General features: G+C 46.2%; 1 protein-coding gene across 8 annotated transcripts in view; it reads left to right on the forward strand.

Annotated features, from left to right (window-relative positions):
• Positions 1 to 1,928: 1,928 nt before the first annotated feature.
• The window catches only part of BCL11A (BCL11 transcription factor A), a 99,433-nt gene continuing 83,243 nt past the window's right edge, over positions 1,929 to 18,118 (forward strand). For all 8 annotated transcript variants that reach the window (XM_058551174.1, XM_058551168.1, XM_058551172.1 and 5 more), the window contains exons 1-2: positions 1,929 to 2,311; positions 9,148 to 9,477. In XM_058551174.1, the coding sequence (XP_058407157.1) occupies positions 2,257 to 2,311; positions 9,148 to 9,477 (385 nt within the window). In that variant the 5' untranslated portion in view covers positions 1,929 to 2,256. The remainder of the gene's footprint in view (positions 2,312 to 9,147; positions 9,478 to 18,118) is intronic.

The following is an 18,118-nucleotide window of genomic DNA, read 5'->3' on the forward strand; positions in this document are numbered from 1 at the left end:
AGGTCCCTTAGACTGAGGAGGGGGAAGAGAAGACACGAGGGGTTGTGGAGCCGCTTGGAGGAGAGGGAAGGAAGGCTCCTCGCTCTGCAGACACACACTCACACACGTCCACCTGCAGCTCGGAGTCTCGCGGGCCGCGGCGACCCGCCTCCACCCTGCACCCTCCGCTCCTCCCTTGGACTTGAGTCCGTTTTCCTCTCCCCCCTGCCCTTCCGGATTTGGAATCGCAGCGTGGTCTCGGCGGCGGTGGTGGCGGCTGAGGCTACAGGGTGGTGCAGGCAGGCAGGGAGGCTGGGAGGCGGGAGACGCCGGGGGACTTTGCAGGCACGTTTCTGAATAAACTTTCCAATCGCAGGGGGTGCTGTTGCTGTACATTTTACGTAAAACTGAAAGTATCCCACGCCAGAGTGAAGCCCGCTTTTTGACAGCGGCAGCGTGTGTGTGTGCGCGCGTGTGTGCATTAAAGAGACAGGGGTTTATTTCCAACAGGTCTTCCCTAATTTCCCGCGAACCTCTGCGGAAAGGCTAGGGGAGGCTTCGGGCTCCAGAGTGGGCGCCTTGACCCGGGGCGCCTGGGGAGCGCGGCGCTGACCCAGGGCGGTCACCCCACCACCGTGGCCTCCCCGCTGCTCCTGCGAGCCAGTCGCGTTCTCTCCATTCCCCATTTTCTTTCCCCACGTAACAGCACAGTAATAGTTGTGCTCTACCAGTAAGAAACATTTTCTTTCCATTCCTCTGCGCGTTTGCAGTTGCTTAGGAGTGGGAGGGGGTGTGTCCTTCCCTGGGACCCGGCTCGGGGACCTCCCGCAGCGCCGGGAGCACGTTCCCAGGGACTGGAACTCCCAGGACTGCCCGTGCTTTGTCCTCTGGCCCGCGGTCCCTCGGTGAGGTGGACGCCTCGGCGCCTCCTTCGCCTCGGGCCCTGGCGCTCCCCTCCGAGTGCCCCGGGTCTGGCTCCTCGTTTCTGTATTCCTTGGCCTCTCTCTCTTTCTGCGACCCTTGGGAGCCTCGACTCTGTGCTTCCAGTTGCATTCAGACCCAATCGCTTGTTGGGGCGCTCAGATCCCCGGCCCCCCGGCTCGGCATTGGGGGCGCCCTCTCGGCCCTCCCGCTCGGGCCTGCACCGCTTCCCTCGCCTTCGCCCCCTCTCTCCAGGCCGCCCGGGCTCCAGGAGGCCCCGGCGCTGCCCTTCCGGACCCCAACCCTCCAAACTTGGGCTGGACTCCGCTTAGCCGCGCGCTCCCTCCCGCCTCCCCTCACCCGCGGCGGAGCTGTAACTTGGAGGCTCCGCTCTCAACTTCGGGTGATTTTTCTTTGCTAGCCTCTCCTCGGGCAAAGTTTCCGGAGCGCAGCCGCGGGCTCAAGGCTTTCACTTCGGCCCCGGCGGCCGCACGCGGGGAGCGAGCGCGGCCGCGGCGGCGGTGAGGGGAAGTGGGTGTGCGCAAGGAGGAGGGTGTCCGGGAGCAACTCTACCTGGCTTCCCTCCGCCCGCGCTTCCCCGGCCCGGGGCTGCAGCCTCCCTGTACGCTCTTGCCTTTTTTTTTTTTTAAATAATCTTTCATTTTAGGGTTGGCGTGCGGGGGTGGTGGTGCAGGGTGCACATCTTGCTCCCCCCACCCTCGCTGCCCCTTTCTTTTCTCCCCGCCACGCCGCCGCCTCTGCGCTCGCTGCGGCCACTGGTGAGCCCGCGGCCCCAGCGCCCCCTCCCCTCCGCCCGCCCCTCCCCCGGGGGCCGCGTCTGGCGTCTGCAGAGCCCCCCGCCCCGCACCTCCCCCGCCCCGCACTGGCCATTGGCTTGTCCTGGTCTCTTTTTCATGTCCAGCCCCTGATGTGTGTCCATTGGTGTGAGCTTCCCCTTCCCTCCTCCCCTTCTCTCCTGCTCGCCCTGCCCATGTTTTGTGTGTCTCTGTCCATCCAGACTCCTGACGTTCAAGTTCGCAGGGACGTCACGTCCGCACTTGAACTTGCAGCTCAGGGGGGCTTTTGCCATTTTTTTCATCTCTCTCTCTCTCTCTCCCTCTATCTTTCCTCTCTCTTTTTTTTTTTTGCTTAAAAAAAAGCCATGACGGCTCTCCCACAATTCATCTTCCCTGCGCCATCTTTGTATTATTTCTAATTTATTTTGGATGTCAAAAGGCACTGATGAAGATATTTTCTCTGGAGTCTCCTTCTTTCTAACCCGGCTCTCCCGATGTGAACCGAGCCGTCGTCCGCCCGCCGCCGCCGCCGCCGCCGCCGCCCGCCCCGCAGCCCACCATGTCTCGCCGCAAGCAAGGCAAACCCCAGCACTTAAGCAAACGGGAATTCTCGCGTAAGTAACCCAATAATAGTAATAATAATTATTAATAATCACGAGAGCGCGCAGGACGAGAAGCAAGAGCGAGGGGGAGAGAGGGGTGTGTGCATGCATTTAAAAAATTTTTCAGGAGAAAAACCTCCGAGAGTCGGGATAAAAGAGATTAAAGGGAGGAAAAAAAAACCCCCAAACCTCATCCCATCCCGAACCATAGCCGTATGTACACTTTGGAATTGCACGCACCTTTTAATTTTATTTAATTTTACAAAAATTTGACTCCTCCTCTTTCTTGCTTTCCGCTGCTTTATTTCGCTTTTCGGAAAGGAATGCAATGATTTCCCCTCCAATTTTGCAAAATAATGAACAATGCTATGGATGCGAACAACTCTCCTGCAAACCTGGGGGAGGGACCTGGAGGGGAAAGGGGGGTTGCTTCCACTCGACGAAGGAAGGAAAACGGGGAGTGGGGGAGCAGGGAGCCCAAGCCTAAAAAACAATTTCCAGGGAGAAAAGAGGTGAGACTGGCCCTCGGACACGAGCGCGCTCACGGTCAAGTGTGCACTGGGAGAAAGTAGTCATCTCCACAATAGTGAGAAAGTGGGATTGTGGGAGGGGGCCCCCGGCGCTCTGGAGTCCGCCGAGTCTGGAGAGGTGCCGCGGCGGCAGGGAGAGCCGGGCGACCGCGAAGGACGGGAGACGCGGCCGGCGCTGCCGCCTTTTGTTCCGGCCTGAGGTGGGTGTTTGTCCCGCTGCCTTTTGTGCCGGCTCCTCGCGCTTGCCCTCCCGCGCCGCCGCCGCCGAAGGGCAGGAGCAAGGGCCGGGGGCGAGCGGGAGAGGGAGGGAGGGCGCCTGGGCCGCCGCCGCCCGGGTTGCGGCTGCCTGCCCCTCCCGGCCGAACCTCAGTGGCGGCGAGAAGAAGTGCAAAATAAAATAAAATAAAAATAAAACAAGGCAAGAGAAGGTAAAATTTCTTGCCCCAAACCAGAAGCCAAACGCTCCTCCGGCGGTTTTCTGCAACGCTCTCCTTTTTGAGTCCCCCACCCCCCCTGCAAAAATCTCACAATCTCTACCGGAGTTAAAAAAAAATACGATTACCCCCTTCCCCAAAACCCTTTTAGTTGCAAACTTAGAGCGCCGGCGGCACGGAGAGGGAGCGAGGAACTCCCTCCTCTTACTATTTTTTGGAAGATTTTCAAAAAAAGTGGAAGTGGATTTTGATTGGGAAAAATCTCGTGTCTGAATGTTTACAAGCACCGCGTGTGCGGGAGCCTGCTGCCAACAAACAGACAGAGGACCGAGCGCGGCGCGGCAGCCCGGGAGCGGGCGGCGGCGGCGGCCGGGCCTCGCCGGGGCCTCGCCGCGCCCCCGCCCCGCCCGGGATCGCCCACTCGGCGCCCGGCGCCCGCCCGCCGGCACAGCAGCAGGCCGTGCCGCGACTCCGCGCCAGCCGGGTCCATGGTTCCCTCTCGCCCACAGCACAATGCCCAGACCTCCTCCCCGCCAACCCGACTGCGAAGTCGGCTGGGGAGAAACTCGGCTTTGCAAAGCATTTTTATTTTGCAAAGCAACTGAAAAAGCGTGTTCTGCGCCCCCCCCTCTCCGCTCCCCCGGATTCTTGTCCACAGCTCAGGACTGCGGGGAGGTCACCACGTGCTTTCCCTGCCCCCCTCCCACCCGGCCTTGCCACCAGCCCCCGACTCCCGAGCGCAGCCAGGCCAGGTGGGGGGAGAGCTGTGTGTGGGGGAGTGGGCAGGGGAGTAGTACGTTCTAGTATGCGTTTTGGGAATGCTAAATCCCGGGACTCTGCGCACCCCACCTTGAGTTCTTGCCCTCCACCCGGGGCCTGGCTCAGTCGGGGTGGGGGGGCTCCTTGTGAATCTATATAAGGGGGTGTGTGTGACTGTCTCCTGGCTAACAGAGTGCGCCTGGAAAGGTGGACAGTGGGCACTTAGGAAAGTTTGGCAGCAAGAGAAAGAAAAGCGTGAGAGGGCCCACATCCTTTCCCCACCTCATTCATGACCCTTATTTTAATTTTTGATGCAATTTTAAAGGACCACCTATACCCAGTTCTGTATTTTTTAAAGGGGTGGGGAGTGCGCACAGAGAATTGAATTTTTCACTGAGACCTGGAACTTGTCACACACTTCGGAAGTTCCCCCGCCCCGGCACGTTGCGGGGCCCTCCCTCTCCCCACCCCCGCGCATCCCTCCCTCGCCGCTCTCCCCCGCCCCCCACTCCCCCGGCCGCGCCGGATGCGGAGCAGACGCGGCGCGCAGCGGTGTGAAGTTACAGCCCGGCCAGGTACCGGCGGGAAGGATGGGCAGTGTTCGCAGGACTCGGGAAAGCCGGGCCCTTCTTCGGAAGGATGCATTGGGGGCTCAAAGGACAGACAGGCTTGCAGTCCAGGCTGCTCCCCGACCCCCCCGCCCCCATCCCGGGGTCTATCTCGGGACACTCCAGTCTGGGTGGGTTAGCCCCTCTCCCCCGGTTTCAGTGAGGGCTTTGTGTTAAGGGGCCGGTTTGGAGAGGTTGCGGGGTCGCTCCTTTCTCATTTTCTGGGTGCACAGAGGGGGCGGGAGCCATTCCAGTCTTCAGGACCCCCTCACCCCCCATCCTCCGCTTCTTGGGATGAATGAGCCATTTGGTCGCTAGGAGGCAGAACAAGATCAAGAAAGCTCAGCGAACTTGAACCTGTACCAGAGCTTCCCCCACCCCCTGCTCTGCGTTTCTCGGCCGGGGAGGGACAGCATTGCGAGCGTGGGGGTGGGGGAAACGGACGGTTAGGCAGAATTCCCTTTCTCCCCCCATCACCCCTTATGTCTTTGTTCTTCATTTTGACTTTAAAAATGCTCTGGCTAGGGCAGCAGAGAAGCACCCGGGAGCGCGGCGGACACCTCCGTGCTTCAGCCGCGGAGCGGCGTGCAGTTTTCGCTTTCTTTTGGGGCGTGCATTTTTGGTAGGGAGGAAAGGGGAGTGCGCGCTCTCCGTCTTTGGGGCGAGGCCAAAGGGCGGGATCGGCAAGTTTGCACTTAGTCTCCAGGTTCACTTCTTCCACCCCCTCATCCCCGCGCAAATCACGGACCACGGCGGCCACGGCAGGCTTGCAGGGCGGCTCTGCAGCCTGACTCTCGGCTCCCCCGCCTCCTGTAGCTCTCGCCTCGGAGCCCGAAATCACAACAATAGTAATAGTTATCATCCTAATGATGCGGGCAAACAGGGTCATTAATAATGAATAACCGCAGCCGCCGCCGCGCTGCGCACACCGGTGTGCGGAATTTCGGGAGAAACGCATTTGTAGAGATCCCCCAAAGTAAAAAGTGTGAGCCTGTGGACACAGAGTGAATTTCAGGAGCCGCGCTTGAGGTGTGTGCGGTGATACTGAGACCGCACCAGGTTAACCAGCCGAGTTTTCCAAGCCTCACTTTCCGTTTCTCCAACTGGCGGGCTCAGGGAACCGTGGTCACCCTGCGGCCAGGCCGGATGGGAGTGGAGGCGGCAGTCCGGGCTCCTGGCTGCCCGCCGCCCCCGGGCCCCTGGCCCCCGGTCCCACGGCCGCCGCTGCACGTGTTCGCAGCGAGCACGGCCGGAGCCTGCAGCCAGCACGCTGCTCGCTTTGTGCCTCCGACTCCCGGCGCCCAACTTCACTTTCTGCACAGCCCGCCCCTGCCGGGCCCCCTGCCCCGGGCCTGTCGCCCCTGCCTTCGCTTTTGTTTCTTTGCTTTTTCTCTCTGCATTTCAGCATCGGTTTGCTTCCTTACCCAGTTAAGACAATCAAAGGGAAGGAGGACTTGGAAAGCAAACTCGAAGGCAGAGCTTCTTTTCCCCCTCCCCCTCCCCCAGCAACCCTCGTTTCCCTTGCTCCTTCCCTACATGTCTTCTAAGGCTTTTTTTTTTTTTTTAATTTATTCCTTTGCAACTGCAGAGACAGAGGAAGATCTCACTCAGCCGCTGGGGCATTGAGACGTTCCAGTCTGTCTTGCTGTTTGAACGCAGAAGCATTTTATTTTCTGTCTCTTTCTCCCCTTGTAGAGAATTCGCGACTAATTATTATGATTATTTGCCCACTCCCTTCCACTTCAATCCTGGACTCCCTGCTTTGTAGCGTAGCTTAGGCCAGAGCTTAGAAACGATGGTATTGTGGGGGTGAAGGAGGATGGAGTTGAAATGAGGGAGGGGGTAAAATGGCTGAGGTTAGGAATGTTTTTAGGGAAAGAGGAATTTGCATTAAAATACAGAGAAATTATCAGATGCCCAGAAAGGAAATGTTGATTGCCACTGAGAAAAGATGTCAATGCAAATCAGTAGACGACACCAAAAGAATTATATTTTCATATTTTCTTTGTGCCCCACTTCGTCTGATTTTTAATAATATAGCAGCAATAGTAAGAACACGTTTTGGTATTTCTCTGAACGTCACTAGCCAAATGTTTTGCAAGAAACCCGATGTTAAATGTATTTCATACATAAGGATATAATTCTTGTTAATTAGCAATAATTTACGTTAAGAGCATAGAAAATGTTGAGGTTACAGGTTTTATATCTGTACATTTGATCATCTTGTTATTTTCAAGAACTTTGCCTCCTATAAAATTAATTAGGTGAAATGTGGAGGTGTAATCAGCAACCTCTGAATTACCACTTCATTTCCTGGTTTTGATTGTAAATCAGTTCAGTCACTACATTTAGAAGACTTCAACCAAGTCTGTTTTGTACCGAATTACCTTTAACTATTTGATACCTAGGAGAATATTTCCTTTTGCTCCTAAATAACATTTCTATTTTCAGAAATGTGTCAGGCCTTGGGAATAAAAAACGAATCTTACCGGTGGAGTTTAAAAAAATGTTTTTTGCAAAGGTTCTACGTACTACTAAGTTTAATAAAATAAAATATTTTCCCTGAGTCTTTCTTCAGTCTCCAAACCTCAGAACTTGTAGTTAATGCTGAACACAAAAAGCCACATTTGTCAATGTGTGCTTAAAATCCTTAATTCGAATAGCAGGGATCTTGGAGAATGACTTCCCTATTCAGTTCCTCCCTTGGTCAAAATGAAAGCAAATGTAGGAGAAAAATGACACAGAGCCATAATGCAAAAGCACTTCTGTTTGTCTCCTTTTATTTGAAAGTATGCATGTGTATTCTGTATTTATCTTTTGGTCAGTGTGTTGGGCAAAGAAACATAAGTGCTTACCTAGCTGTCTTTATTGGTAGGAATATAACCTTCATATTCCTGTGATGACCTTATGTTAAGTTAGGAGGAGTACCAGAGGCTAGAAATTATGACATGTCCTACTTGAGCACAGGTGCAGCTAGGCAGGGCTCTCTCAATATTTTTTCACCCAGCACATCTGGGAGTTACTCCAGATCTTCCCCCTCAATATTCAGCCTGGGTAGGGTTGAAATAAATTTAACCTGAGTTCACTGGATTTTTGCACTTTATCAAAATCTGTTCCAATATTCTACACTCAAATTAAAATCTATTTTTTGATTCTCTGTGGCTTTAAGTTCATTAAATGTGAAATTGGCAGCTTGCTAAAGAAGGTCAGACTGATTAACTGTTTAAGACTTGTACATTTTCTGCTTCAGTTTTATTAACTGGCAGCATCCTGGATGTGTTTTGTATTTTGTGATTTTTTTTTTTTTTGATACCATAAGCATAAGGTTTCAGGAACAGATACTTACCAACTCTCTTTTCTCTGTTGGAAGGTTAAAAAATGATAGATGCTGTTCAAATAGATGCTGGAGTATTTTGGTGCAAAGTTGGAAAAAAAAAAGGAGGAAACAGGATCGAAAGACATACCTACCTTGTTATACCATCCGCTGGTGATTATGTGTGCAGAAATAGTCCCATAATGAAACGTTTTGGAGCTCATTCAGAAAATTAGTCAACTTTGACAACATTAGGCAAAGTATTTCAAGTCTAAAGAACGGACTTCTCAGCCTTGTTCTGAAATGTGGCATTTGCTTGACCATTCTGATTTTTATGTGATGGGAGCCACCAAGTGCAAACATGTTTAGAATATTTTAGGCATTCCTTTCTTCAGAATGAAAAAATGACTAATTGGCTTATTTTCTTAAGTACTCAAAAGTATCCCATTTAGTTAATGTGTCTGAGAAGAATTGCCAGTGAATTTGGTATTTCTTTGATTTTGCGGCACTGCTGTGAGTGAGATCAGAAAGGTTTTTGGCGGTGTGAATGATGCTGCGTTATGATTATTATTTAGATTCGTTTCACAGGTGAATGCAGTGGTTTTCTTATTACGGCGGTGTACATGTGGCATACTTTCTGTGTGATGTAGAAGCTTTCTAATTTATGAAGCTATGTCTCTGTATACCTAGGAGTACACACATTCACACACAAAGGATGTGTGTGTTTATTCACCTCTCCTTTTATTCTTTGGCACAATAGACAACTTAGTCTATAGGAAAAAAGAGACAAATTTGTTTTCAATCCATGTGTTTACCAGTTTTTTTGACGGGGGTAGTTATTTTTTAAGCTTTCTTTATGTCCCCTGTGTTAACTATTTATTTAAGTCACATTCTTGCTAAACTCACAAACCAGACACATTTGTAATGTGTGTAGGTGTATGTATCTGTTCTCTGGGGTTATACAAGTCAGACAGTTTTCTTTAAATGTATGATGATTTGCCTCATTGATAAATTTGCTTTCTTGTTGATAACCTCTACCACATCCGTGTACATTTTAGGTGCTCACATTTTCTGGGTATTATATGGAGGAGCCTAGAAACACTTTACATGATGTGGTGGGATGGGGTGGGGTTGAGAATGTATCTCCCCCTTTTCTCTCCTTTCTGGCACTCTATTAATTGTGCTTTTGTTTCTCCAACCACAGCCGAACCTCTTGAAGCCATTCTTACAGATGATGAACCAGACCACGGCCCTTTGGGAGCTCCAGAAGGGGACCATGACCTCCTCACGTGTGGGCAGTGCCAGATGAACTTCCCATTGGGGGACATTCTTATTTTTATCGAGCACAAACGGAAACAATGCAATGGCAGCCTCTGCTTAGAAAAAGCTGTGGATAAGCCACCTTCCCCTTCACCAATCGAGATGAAAAAAGCATCCAATCCCGTGGAGGTTGGCATCCAGGTCACGCCAGAGGATGACGATTGTTTATCAACGTCATCTAGAGGAATTTGCCCCAAACAGGAACACATAGCAGGTAAATGAGAAGCAAGGAGAAAAGCGGTTTGCATGTTTTCTTTTCCTTTTCAGAGGTGTTGTAGCCAGGCACTAAGGAGTGGTGAAGTGCTTTCTGTATTTCTCCATGTGACTGTCCATGACAGCTCTGTAATGTTAAAATAATCATTCCCATTGCCTACGTCTAGAACACACAAAAATAAATATTTTCCACTTCACTGAGTCAGATCTAGGCGGAATAGGTACACGCACCTGATACCCTCTTTCTGGATCTGCTGATTCTGAATTCCTTTCCTTTTTCCTCCCTTTCTCATTTTTAAGTGTTGACCCTTACTATACCTAGCCCAGTTTCCAATGTCCATTTCCAGCCTTGGTGACAAGTCAGAGGCAAAGTGGCCATATAGGCATTTGTAGTTTGGCCGATGACCTGTTTGAGTCAGAATACCTGGTCAGGCCTCCCAGGGGATGCAGTTAGTTCTCAGGGCTTCCATGAAGTGGGGTGGGCTGGAAGGGCATTTTGGAGGGAGTGGAAAGAGTTAACTGAGCTTCAGGGCTAGCCTTGGATCCATATTGGCTGTCAGCCCGTATGGGGCTGTAATTAAACACAGCCCCGTGGTGGGATGACACCGTGACCTTGACTTTAAGATGCCATTTTCGACTGGCCAGGCCAGAGTAGAGAGGGCAGTTGCTGAAGCGCACAGACATGCTTACTCGAAAAGTTTAAGGGCATGTTGGAAATTTCAAAAGGTTGGTTTGACAGGAACGGCTGCTCCCTGCAGCCTGCCTCCTCAGCTAAATGATAAATGCTTCTCTGTGCTCTCTCTTGTCTCTGATGTGGTTTTGACAGATGTATCTTGATTTTGTTTGTGGTTTACACAACCACATGTCACCCTTACAAATGTCCAGTCCAGACTTCCACTGTTTCTGCTATAACACAATGTAAAAATTCTCCTGGAAAAATACATACACATATTCAACAGCTCTCCTTCCTCTGGTTAATTTTAGCAGAGAGGTAGCTAGGTGTGTGGGTTTCTCAGCAGCTCAAGGGAAAAGGAATTAAGAACTAACAGAGGGACTTAAATCCCTACTCTGAGTGATAAACAGCAACACTACATAGTGACCCTTAAAACATTTTTTTATGAAACAACAGTGATTTAACATATAAGACAAAGTGGATGCAGATTCTGTGTGACAAAAATGGCATGCCTGTCGGTGAATCACTTTCCTCTGTTTCCCCTGCCTGATCCCCCCAAAGGCAGAGGCTGGTTCAGTTTTAGGAAAGGTGGTGCTGATAATCAATTTATTCACTGGAACTTGTCTCCCCACCCTGGTTTGACCACAAAGTTGAACTGTAGTAGGTCAGTGGTCTGGAGAGGATTAAATGTCATATTATTTCTCCTCTCCCCCTCTGGAATTTGATCATTGAAATCAAACGTGGCATTTTCTTTCTTTTTTGAAAGCTTCCTGCAATAATACTCAGATACTTTTCCTTTAGTGAAATGAGAAATCTGCTACCAGGGGAGCTGCATTTACAAAATATTTTTCTCGACTCCACCACATGTAGCTTATGTGACATGTAGGCTGAGATTTTATCTCCCCCCTCCCCCCACCCCCAGTAGGATACCGCAATGACCATTTCCATGTGCTGTCTTGTGACTGGAAGGAAAATGAACAGAAGTGTAAGGCATGATTAATGAAGCAAGAGCAAGCGGAAGGGGATTGTCGTCTTCGGAGATCCAAAGCCTTTCTAAATCACCAAATATGGAGTAACACTTGTGTGATGTAACATCATATTTACATATCGAGCTGCTCGTTTAAAAGACAAAACACAGTGTCTGTCAAGCAAGAATTAAAACCACACTTTTTACTGAGGTCCCAAATAGGTTATTCAATCTCAGATCAACCAGCTCGAAAATTCTGTGCCTCTGTACTTAGAGGAGGAATCTAAAAGCTGGGAGGAAGGCCCTATAGTGAAGGCTTTTTACTGTTACAGTTGTGAATCTTTGTACGGAAAGAAAAGATATTTTCCTTAACTCCCTGGTTGTCATAAAGGTCCTATTTTTTTTTAAAAACTAGTACAACAGCAGAGCCCAGAGGAGCAAAAAAAAAGCATGTTTAAAATATGTTTTATAGGGCTAATGCTAAATCATTTCACTGAGATGAAAAGCTGTCTAAGGTATCTAAGCTATTCAATGGGTGCACAAATGCTGCGACCCAGGTGAGGTAAACCTTTCATGCACGAATAATTACAAAGTCTTGATTCCTTTCATTGTGTTTAATCACCTGTTCCCACCCTGGAATTGGCTGAACATAAATAGCGTGGTCACATCTCAAAGTGAGATGTCAGTAACTGGAATCACGACTTCTCATCATTCACAGTAATGAATTAAGAGTTTCCTACGGTGAAATTAACATTCTACCATTGCACATAAATTAAGATGCCGCGGCCCTCAGGTGCCTCTGAAGCGAAGTTCTGGAAGACGGCTGTGTACTCCCAGCCCATTTCTCTCAAGCACGTCTTCACAATTCTAAGTCTGCTTTTCTTTTTATGGTGAGGAAGGAAACAATGAGAGTAATCATTCAGTAGATATTTGAATTGTGTCACAAAAAGAAAGGAGAAGCGATGCTCTGTATTAGGAAAGAGATATATTGATGAATCTCTAGAAGAATATGTTTGGCAACCACATAAAAGGTAGTCGTTTAAGTGCGCTGTGTAGGAAAGGCTTTATTAAACTGACGTAAGTTGGATTTGAGCTCACTGTGTGCTCTGTGCCATTTTATAGGCAGGAAGCAGGACTAAAACAGTGACAGATCTTCCTGAGATAAATAAAGCTTAGAATTTGGGGCTTTCAAATAGGAGAATAAGGTAGAGTTCTTTAAATCTTCAGTAAAATGGTATGCATTTTGACTGTACGTAGGCCTCTCAAAGCTGAGTATTTTTTAGAAAGGAGGATTTTTACCCAGTGAATAGATGGGTATGTGCTGTAGCACTTCACCCATGTACACATGTTAACTACACACATACATATTGATCAGGTTGCTCGTTTCATTTTATTCAAATATTTAAAATATTGTGTGACTGTGATCCACTGAGACCATTGAAATAGTATTAATTTAACTGGAAATGAGCAAGTTACATTGCGCAGGGCCCAGTTCATCAATTTGTTTCTCAGATATCCACCATCAGATATCAGCAGCCTTTGACTGGCAGTCAGGGCTTTTAATATGGGTTTTGTTTTGTTTTCTAGTCTCATATTTTATGATGGGGGAAACAGTCATTGAAGATTAGTGAATGTGAAACTACCGTTCACTTATAGAAAAGGCCAAAAAATATTATCCCACAGTGTCAGCTTTGAGGTTTTGGCTTATTGCACATAAAAATCTTTAAATTGGGCTATCATAAAGTTAGCTTTTTGAGAGAATGGGATAAAATATGACAAGTCCTATAAAATGTAGTAGAGTTAACCACAATTGATATATAACATTTTTCTCCTTAAAATTATGAACATAGACATTTATCTCAGAGTATTTAAAACTTATTTCCCTAGACAATATACCTCATATCTAGATAATAATATGTAAGACAGATTCTCTAATGAAGTGAGAATTATTAATTCAAAACAGAAATACATTAGCATGTTACTTAAAGGAAAATCAAGTATAATGTATTTATGCTTTTCAGAATTTAGAAAATCAACTTGCCTTTTCTCTTTGTACCCATTCTAATGCTTTCCTAGCTCAGACTCAACTGGAGGATGTATTTGTCTACTTTATGGTGTAATTGTAAATGAGACTATAAATTATAGTATCCTATTATGACTACTTATTTTTCATTTCTCTTTGTGTGATTCTGAATAAAAACTACTGTTTTCTGAAATGAATTTTTAGCATGGCACCTAAAAAAAAAAAAAAGCAACAAACAAAAAACCCCCAATATACTGGTGAACATTTTATTTACCTTCAGAATCCAGAGAATAGAGAATATTGTTTCCTAATAAATACCTCGGATTTTCGTTGGGAGCCTATGTTTGTGAGGCCACTACACAAAGACTCATGTTCATGAGACTGGGAGTCCTGTATACAAGCTGTATTTGTAAATAAGACAGAGAAAGGTTGTGAACTGGCAGCTCGGATGTTTTGTCAAAGTACAATGTCAGAGAAACTCTTTCTAAGACAAATTGTAAATAGAACTGTCACAGTGATTGCATGATTGAGCCGCAGAAGTGTCTTACAATTGTTGGCATTGTCAGAGGACTTTTGAAAGCTTAATTAAACACAGTGGCCCACATGGCTGCTAAATTTACTTTGGAAAGCCAAAAAGAAAAAAAATCTAAAATGTGGAAGATCCCAAAGTTCTTACCCTTTCGGTGACACAGAAAAAAGGCCCTGTGCATTTTCCTAGTTGTCTTTTATAAATAATAGTTTTGAGAATAGGGGCACGTGATATGAAGATCATCCTGTGTGTGATGTGGAGATTGTGTTAGTTTTTCTGTCTCCTGCTGTTACAGACAGTTAATGTAAAAATGGCCTTTTATTGGAAACACAAATATGTATTCACTTCAAGAACAGGAGCAGAGGGAGAAAGTTTCCCTCTCATTCTCTGTGTTTATTCTGTGAAAGCTTAAAAAAACAGTGCTGTAATTTCTTAAATCACTCGTTCCTTGTTGTGTTGTAAGTTGTGCCTTTTAAAGGATCTGAAATCTGTTTTGCACACCTTTCTCCTAGTGAGTGTGGTATTTAATTATGGAGCTGCCCATGGGCTGGAAAATGCAACTGGGTGTAGAAACGGGCAGGCGATGTCAGGACAGCGAACCTTCAACTCAGGGAAGAGGCGAGTTGGATGTATATTAATGGCACATTTTAGAGTCTTGGAAAATCATTCATTTCACATTGCAGCATCAATGTAGTTTGGCTAATGTGGGAGGACTAAATTGGAATATAGAACAAACGTGCAAATCCTAGGGAAGCATTTTTCACAATTTCGTGATTTCTTAGTGAAAGTGTTTAATAAAGGAGAAGAGGTGAGTGGTGGCTCCACACACTAGTCAGTGAGAAAGGAAGAAAGTTTGGCTTTCCTTTGGGGGAAAATACGACATTTAACCAAAGTAGCACAGCTAGGGAGATGCACCGAGATTGCGTCATTCGATGTTAATTTAATCTACTTTGGTTGGTCTGTTCACACCCTTTATTGCACAAAGAAATCATTTGACAAAGTTTACCCCAAGCCCAAGTCTGTTTTTACATACAGTAGTACCAGCTTTGTGCAATAAAAAGCACTTAGCATCAAGCTGGACCCAGCCTGGCACCTCGCCATTTTTTTAGCCAGAGATTTAATCACCAAGGGTCTTTAGTACCTTTCTGCTTGTTCAGATTTCATTTGGGTCATGGTTATGTCAGCAATGTTGTCATTACAAGGATTAAAAAAAAGATTTTAACTTAGTGCCCATTTTTAACATCTCAAATCAAGCAGGTTTTTGTTTTATGTGTCAATTTGGAGGACATTAATAAAGTTCATAAAATGTATTCAGACTGTATAATTTAATGGATAATGACTAGTATTTTTTATTTATAATACAAATACAAAATTGGCCATTGTATCCCTCTCTCCTCTGTTCTTTTCTCCTACCCAGGTAAATAAGCATCCTTAAACTGCTTCTCCCTCTTTCTTCCAGGGTATAGAGCTCTGGCCAATATCAGTAAATTTACCTATGTAATTTGCCATGTAGTTTTTACAACAATGACCTAATTAATTTGAGCACGAACCATATTATTGCTACTAGAGTCATTTTCTGTCACAAACTTAATTTCCAGGAAATGTAACCTGACGAATAAGAATGCCTTAGCTCTCCACATGTGCTCCTAGAGACCAAAGGCAGATTTAAAATAATAATAAAAAAAAATGCCAGCATTATTAAAGCCAGTATGCTTGATGCCAAATTCAATTTGAAGCCAGTAAACATCAGACTGTATTTCTAATCAGTTTTAGAATGTAACGTATTCCATATTGGGTTCGCTGGAATTTGCCTCTCTGCTTTTTACTGGCCAGCTGCACTCCCTATGCATTTTTAAAACATTTCAGCAAAGGCTTTTGCTGTTCTTAGCAGGGTTAGTAACTTGGGGTCTATTTCTGAGCTCATTCGTCATTCTGCGATGGCATTGAGTTAGGTTGGCAAGGGAAGGATTTGAGGCATGGGGGGTGTTGAGGTCACTTCTGACCCCAGCAGGGAATAGGTGAGCTTCATTTGCCTTTACAATAGGCGCACAGTTACTGTACCTTGGAGGAGCTCTCAGGTGCCGCTCAGATGGGCGCATGTAAATGCCCTGTCAGATGCGGAGCCGGAATATTAATGCTTCTTCCACCACCGCACCATAATAAAGCTGTACACAGCAAGCTTAATATGCAGCTAGTCTGGGGAATTGTGTAAACTTAGATAGCCCAGTGTGAAAGACAGCGATGTAAAAATGCTGGATATGCCACAGTTTCCATTCTTGTTCTCCTTTGATCTATAGCAAAATGAAAACATCATCCTTTCCTCCTCTTGGATTTGTCTCCCCAACTCTGCCACCTCCCAATCCACCACCAGAATTTTTTTGCATGTGCTGGTATGGAGAAATGCGACATAATTTGTTTCATATGGTTAATTACAGGCGTTTGAATATTTAAAATTTTAAATAGCCAGAGTTCCAGCTTTTCCTGTTAAAAGTATGTGATTTGAACAAAGGGAGTACAGTGTAAATATTTGTGGTGATTTGCAACACCCCTCTTTCCCCATTAAACACATGCACACGCGCACACATGCACACACACATTCACTTTAAATCTAGTGCTGACTTAAAGGACTTCTGTGCCTCCATTTGTACTTTTTTTAACCAACTCTCAACTGGAACTCCATTAAAATATTTTACCATTATTTTTGAGTCCACTGTTGCTTGAGGTTTTAAAGAGGATTTTTATAATGTGTTCATTTAACAAAATCAACAGCTGTCAGAAGCAGTTGTGGTAAATCCACAAAACGTACAAAGAAAAATACACACGTTTCCCGAAACAAAACACTTGGAAAAATAAGCTGCCAAGAACTGGAGAATAAGTTTGCAGACAGGGAACCAGAGTGTTTCATCTCTTGGTTCACCTTAGAGACTGATCTGAGGCGATCTGACGCAATGCCGCTGGAAGGTTTACCTGGACAGGTTGCTGCTCGGAGGCAGTGCGCCGTGCACAAGAGCCAGGCCGGGCCTCAGCTCGCTGCCTCATCTGCCCTCCTTTTTTCTCTTTGATCTCTTTAGATAGATAAAATACCAAGTTCTTAGAGTGCTAAACAACAAATTATAGCCAGTAAAGGTGAGGTGATCAGGTTTCAACTTCCTGTAAAAGAGGCGAGAAGGCGCCTCCACACCCTTTTCCACATAGGGTTGGCATCGTGTTATTCAGAATTGGATCCGTCCGCCAGGGAATTCCCAGTGGGAACCGGGAGCAGGCATGTTGATGAAGGGGATACCTGGGGACCTTCGGTCACTCACAATGCGTTTCTGTTTGTATCTTCACTGTTGTTAGCCTTGGCGATGAACAATTACACCTACAATTGGATCTTAGTTTTAGATAGAGGTGAGTCCACCGATTCAAAACTCCCATTAAAATGAAGAATGGAATAATTGTGAAACCTGCAAAGGTGCTTTCAAGAAGAACACAGGTGCTGTTAACGCACGGCCCCCCCGCCCTTGGCTTTCTGTTTTCTTTCTGGACTTTCTAAAAAACACAAGGAAGCCTCTTGCTAAGCATCAGGGCATTTAAATTATATTCATCAGTTGTTCATTTTCTTGATATGTAATGATGCATAAAAAAAGCTGCAAAAAAAATCACATCTGTTAATTTTTAGGGAAATAAAGTGTAGCTTGGATTCTTACCTTAGTTGGAGCACAATGCACTACATGCCACATCTGATCTTTTACGTTTTAAATGTGGAGTTTCTCTTTGGGCCAAAAAAAAAAAAAAAAAAAAAATATCTGATGCATTTCCCTTTACCAACTCAGGGGATACCATGATTTCATGATTTATTTACCTTTAGGGGGCAGTTCACAATGAGCCATTTACTGCTCATTTTAGCCCCCCCCAAGTCTTTGAGTTCACAGTTAAAACAATGCATTAACCAATGTTAAATTTTAAATCTCATGAGTTTCTCTCTCCTACTCCATCCTATCCTAAGATTAAAAAAAAAATTATTCTTTTACATTTGAAAGTGAACATTGGCTACTGAAGAATGATTTAAAGGCTGAGAAAAATTTTAATAATAAATCGTAACCTTCTCATGTTATGTTTTTGTTATGTTAAGGGGAAAAAAATCAATAAGGAAAAATTTAATTCTGATAAAGATACTCTTGGATCTTTGAAAACAACTGCTGTCCTTTTAACTAAAACATTTGAGCAGCTTCAAAGACTATGTATTTCTTCTGATCTTGGAGCTGTGTGACTGGTAGCAAGAAAGAAAAAAAAATCTTATTCTACATACAAGTGGATTGCTTAACAAGTCTGCACAGACACGTACTTGTTTGTACAATAGAGATAAAAATTCCTGTATAAAAATAATTCAGCTGCTGACAGCAGGCATTGTTGTTGGACCTGTCTTTTGTGCTTGTCCCAGCTCTGGGTCCCCTCCCCCCCCATCTGC

This window comes from Diceros bicornis, chromosome 12, assembly GCF_020826845.1.
Source record: "Diceros bicornis minor isolate mBicDic1 chromosome 12, mDicBic1.mat.cur, whole genome shotgun sequence".
Lineage (NCBI taxonomy): Eukaryota > Metazoa > Chordata > Mammalia > Perissodactyla > Rhinocerotidae > Diceros > Diceros bicornis.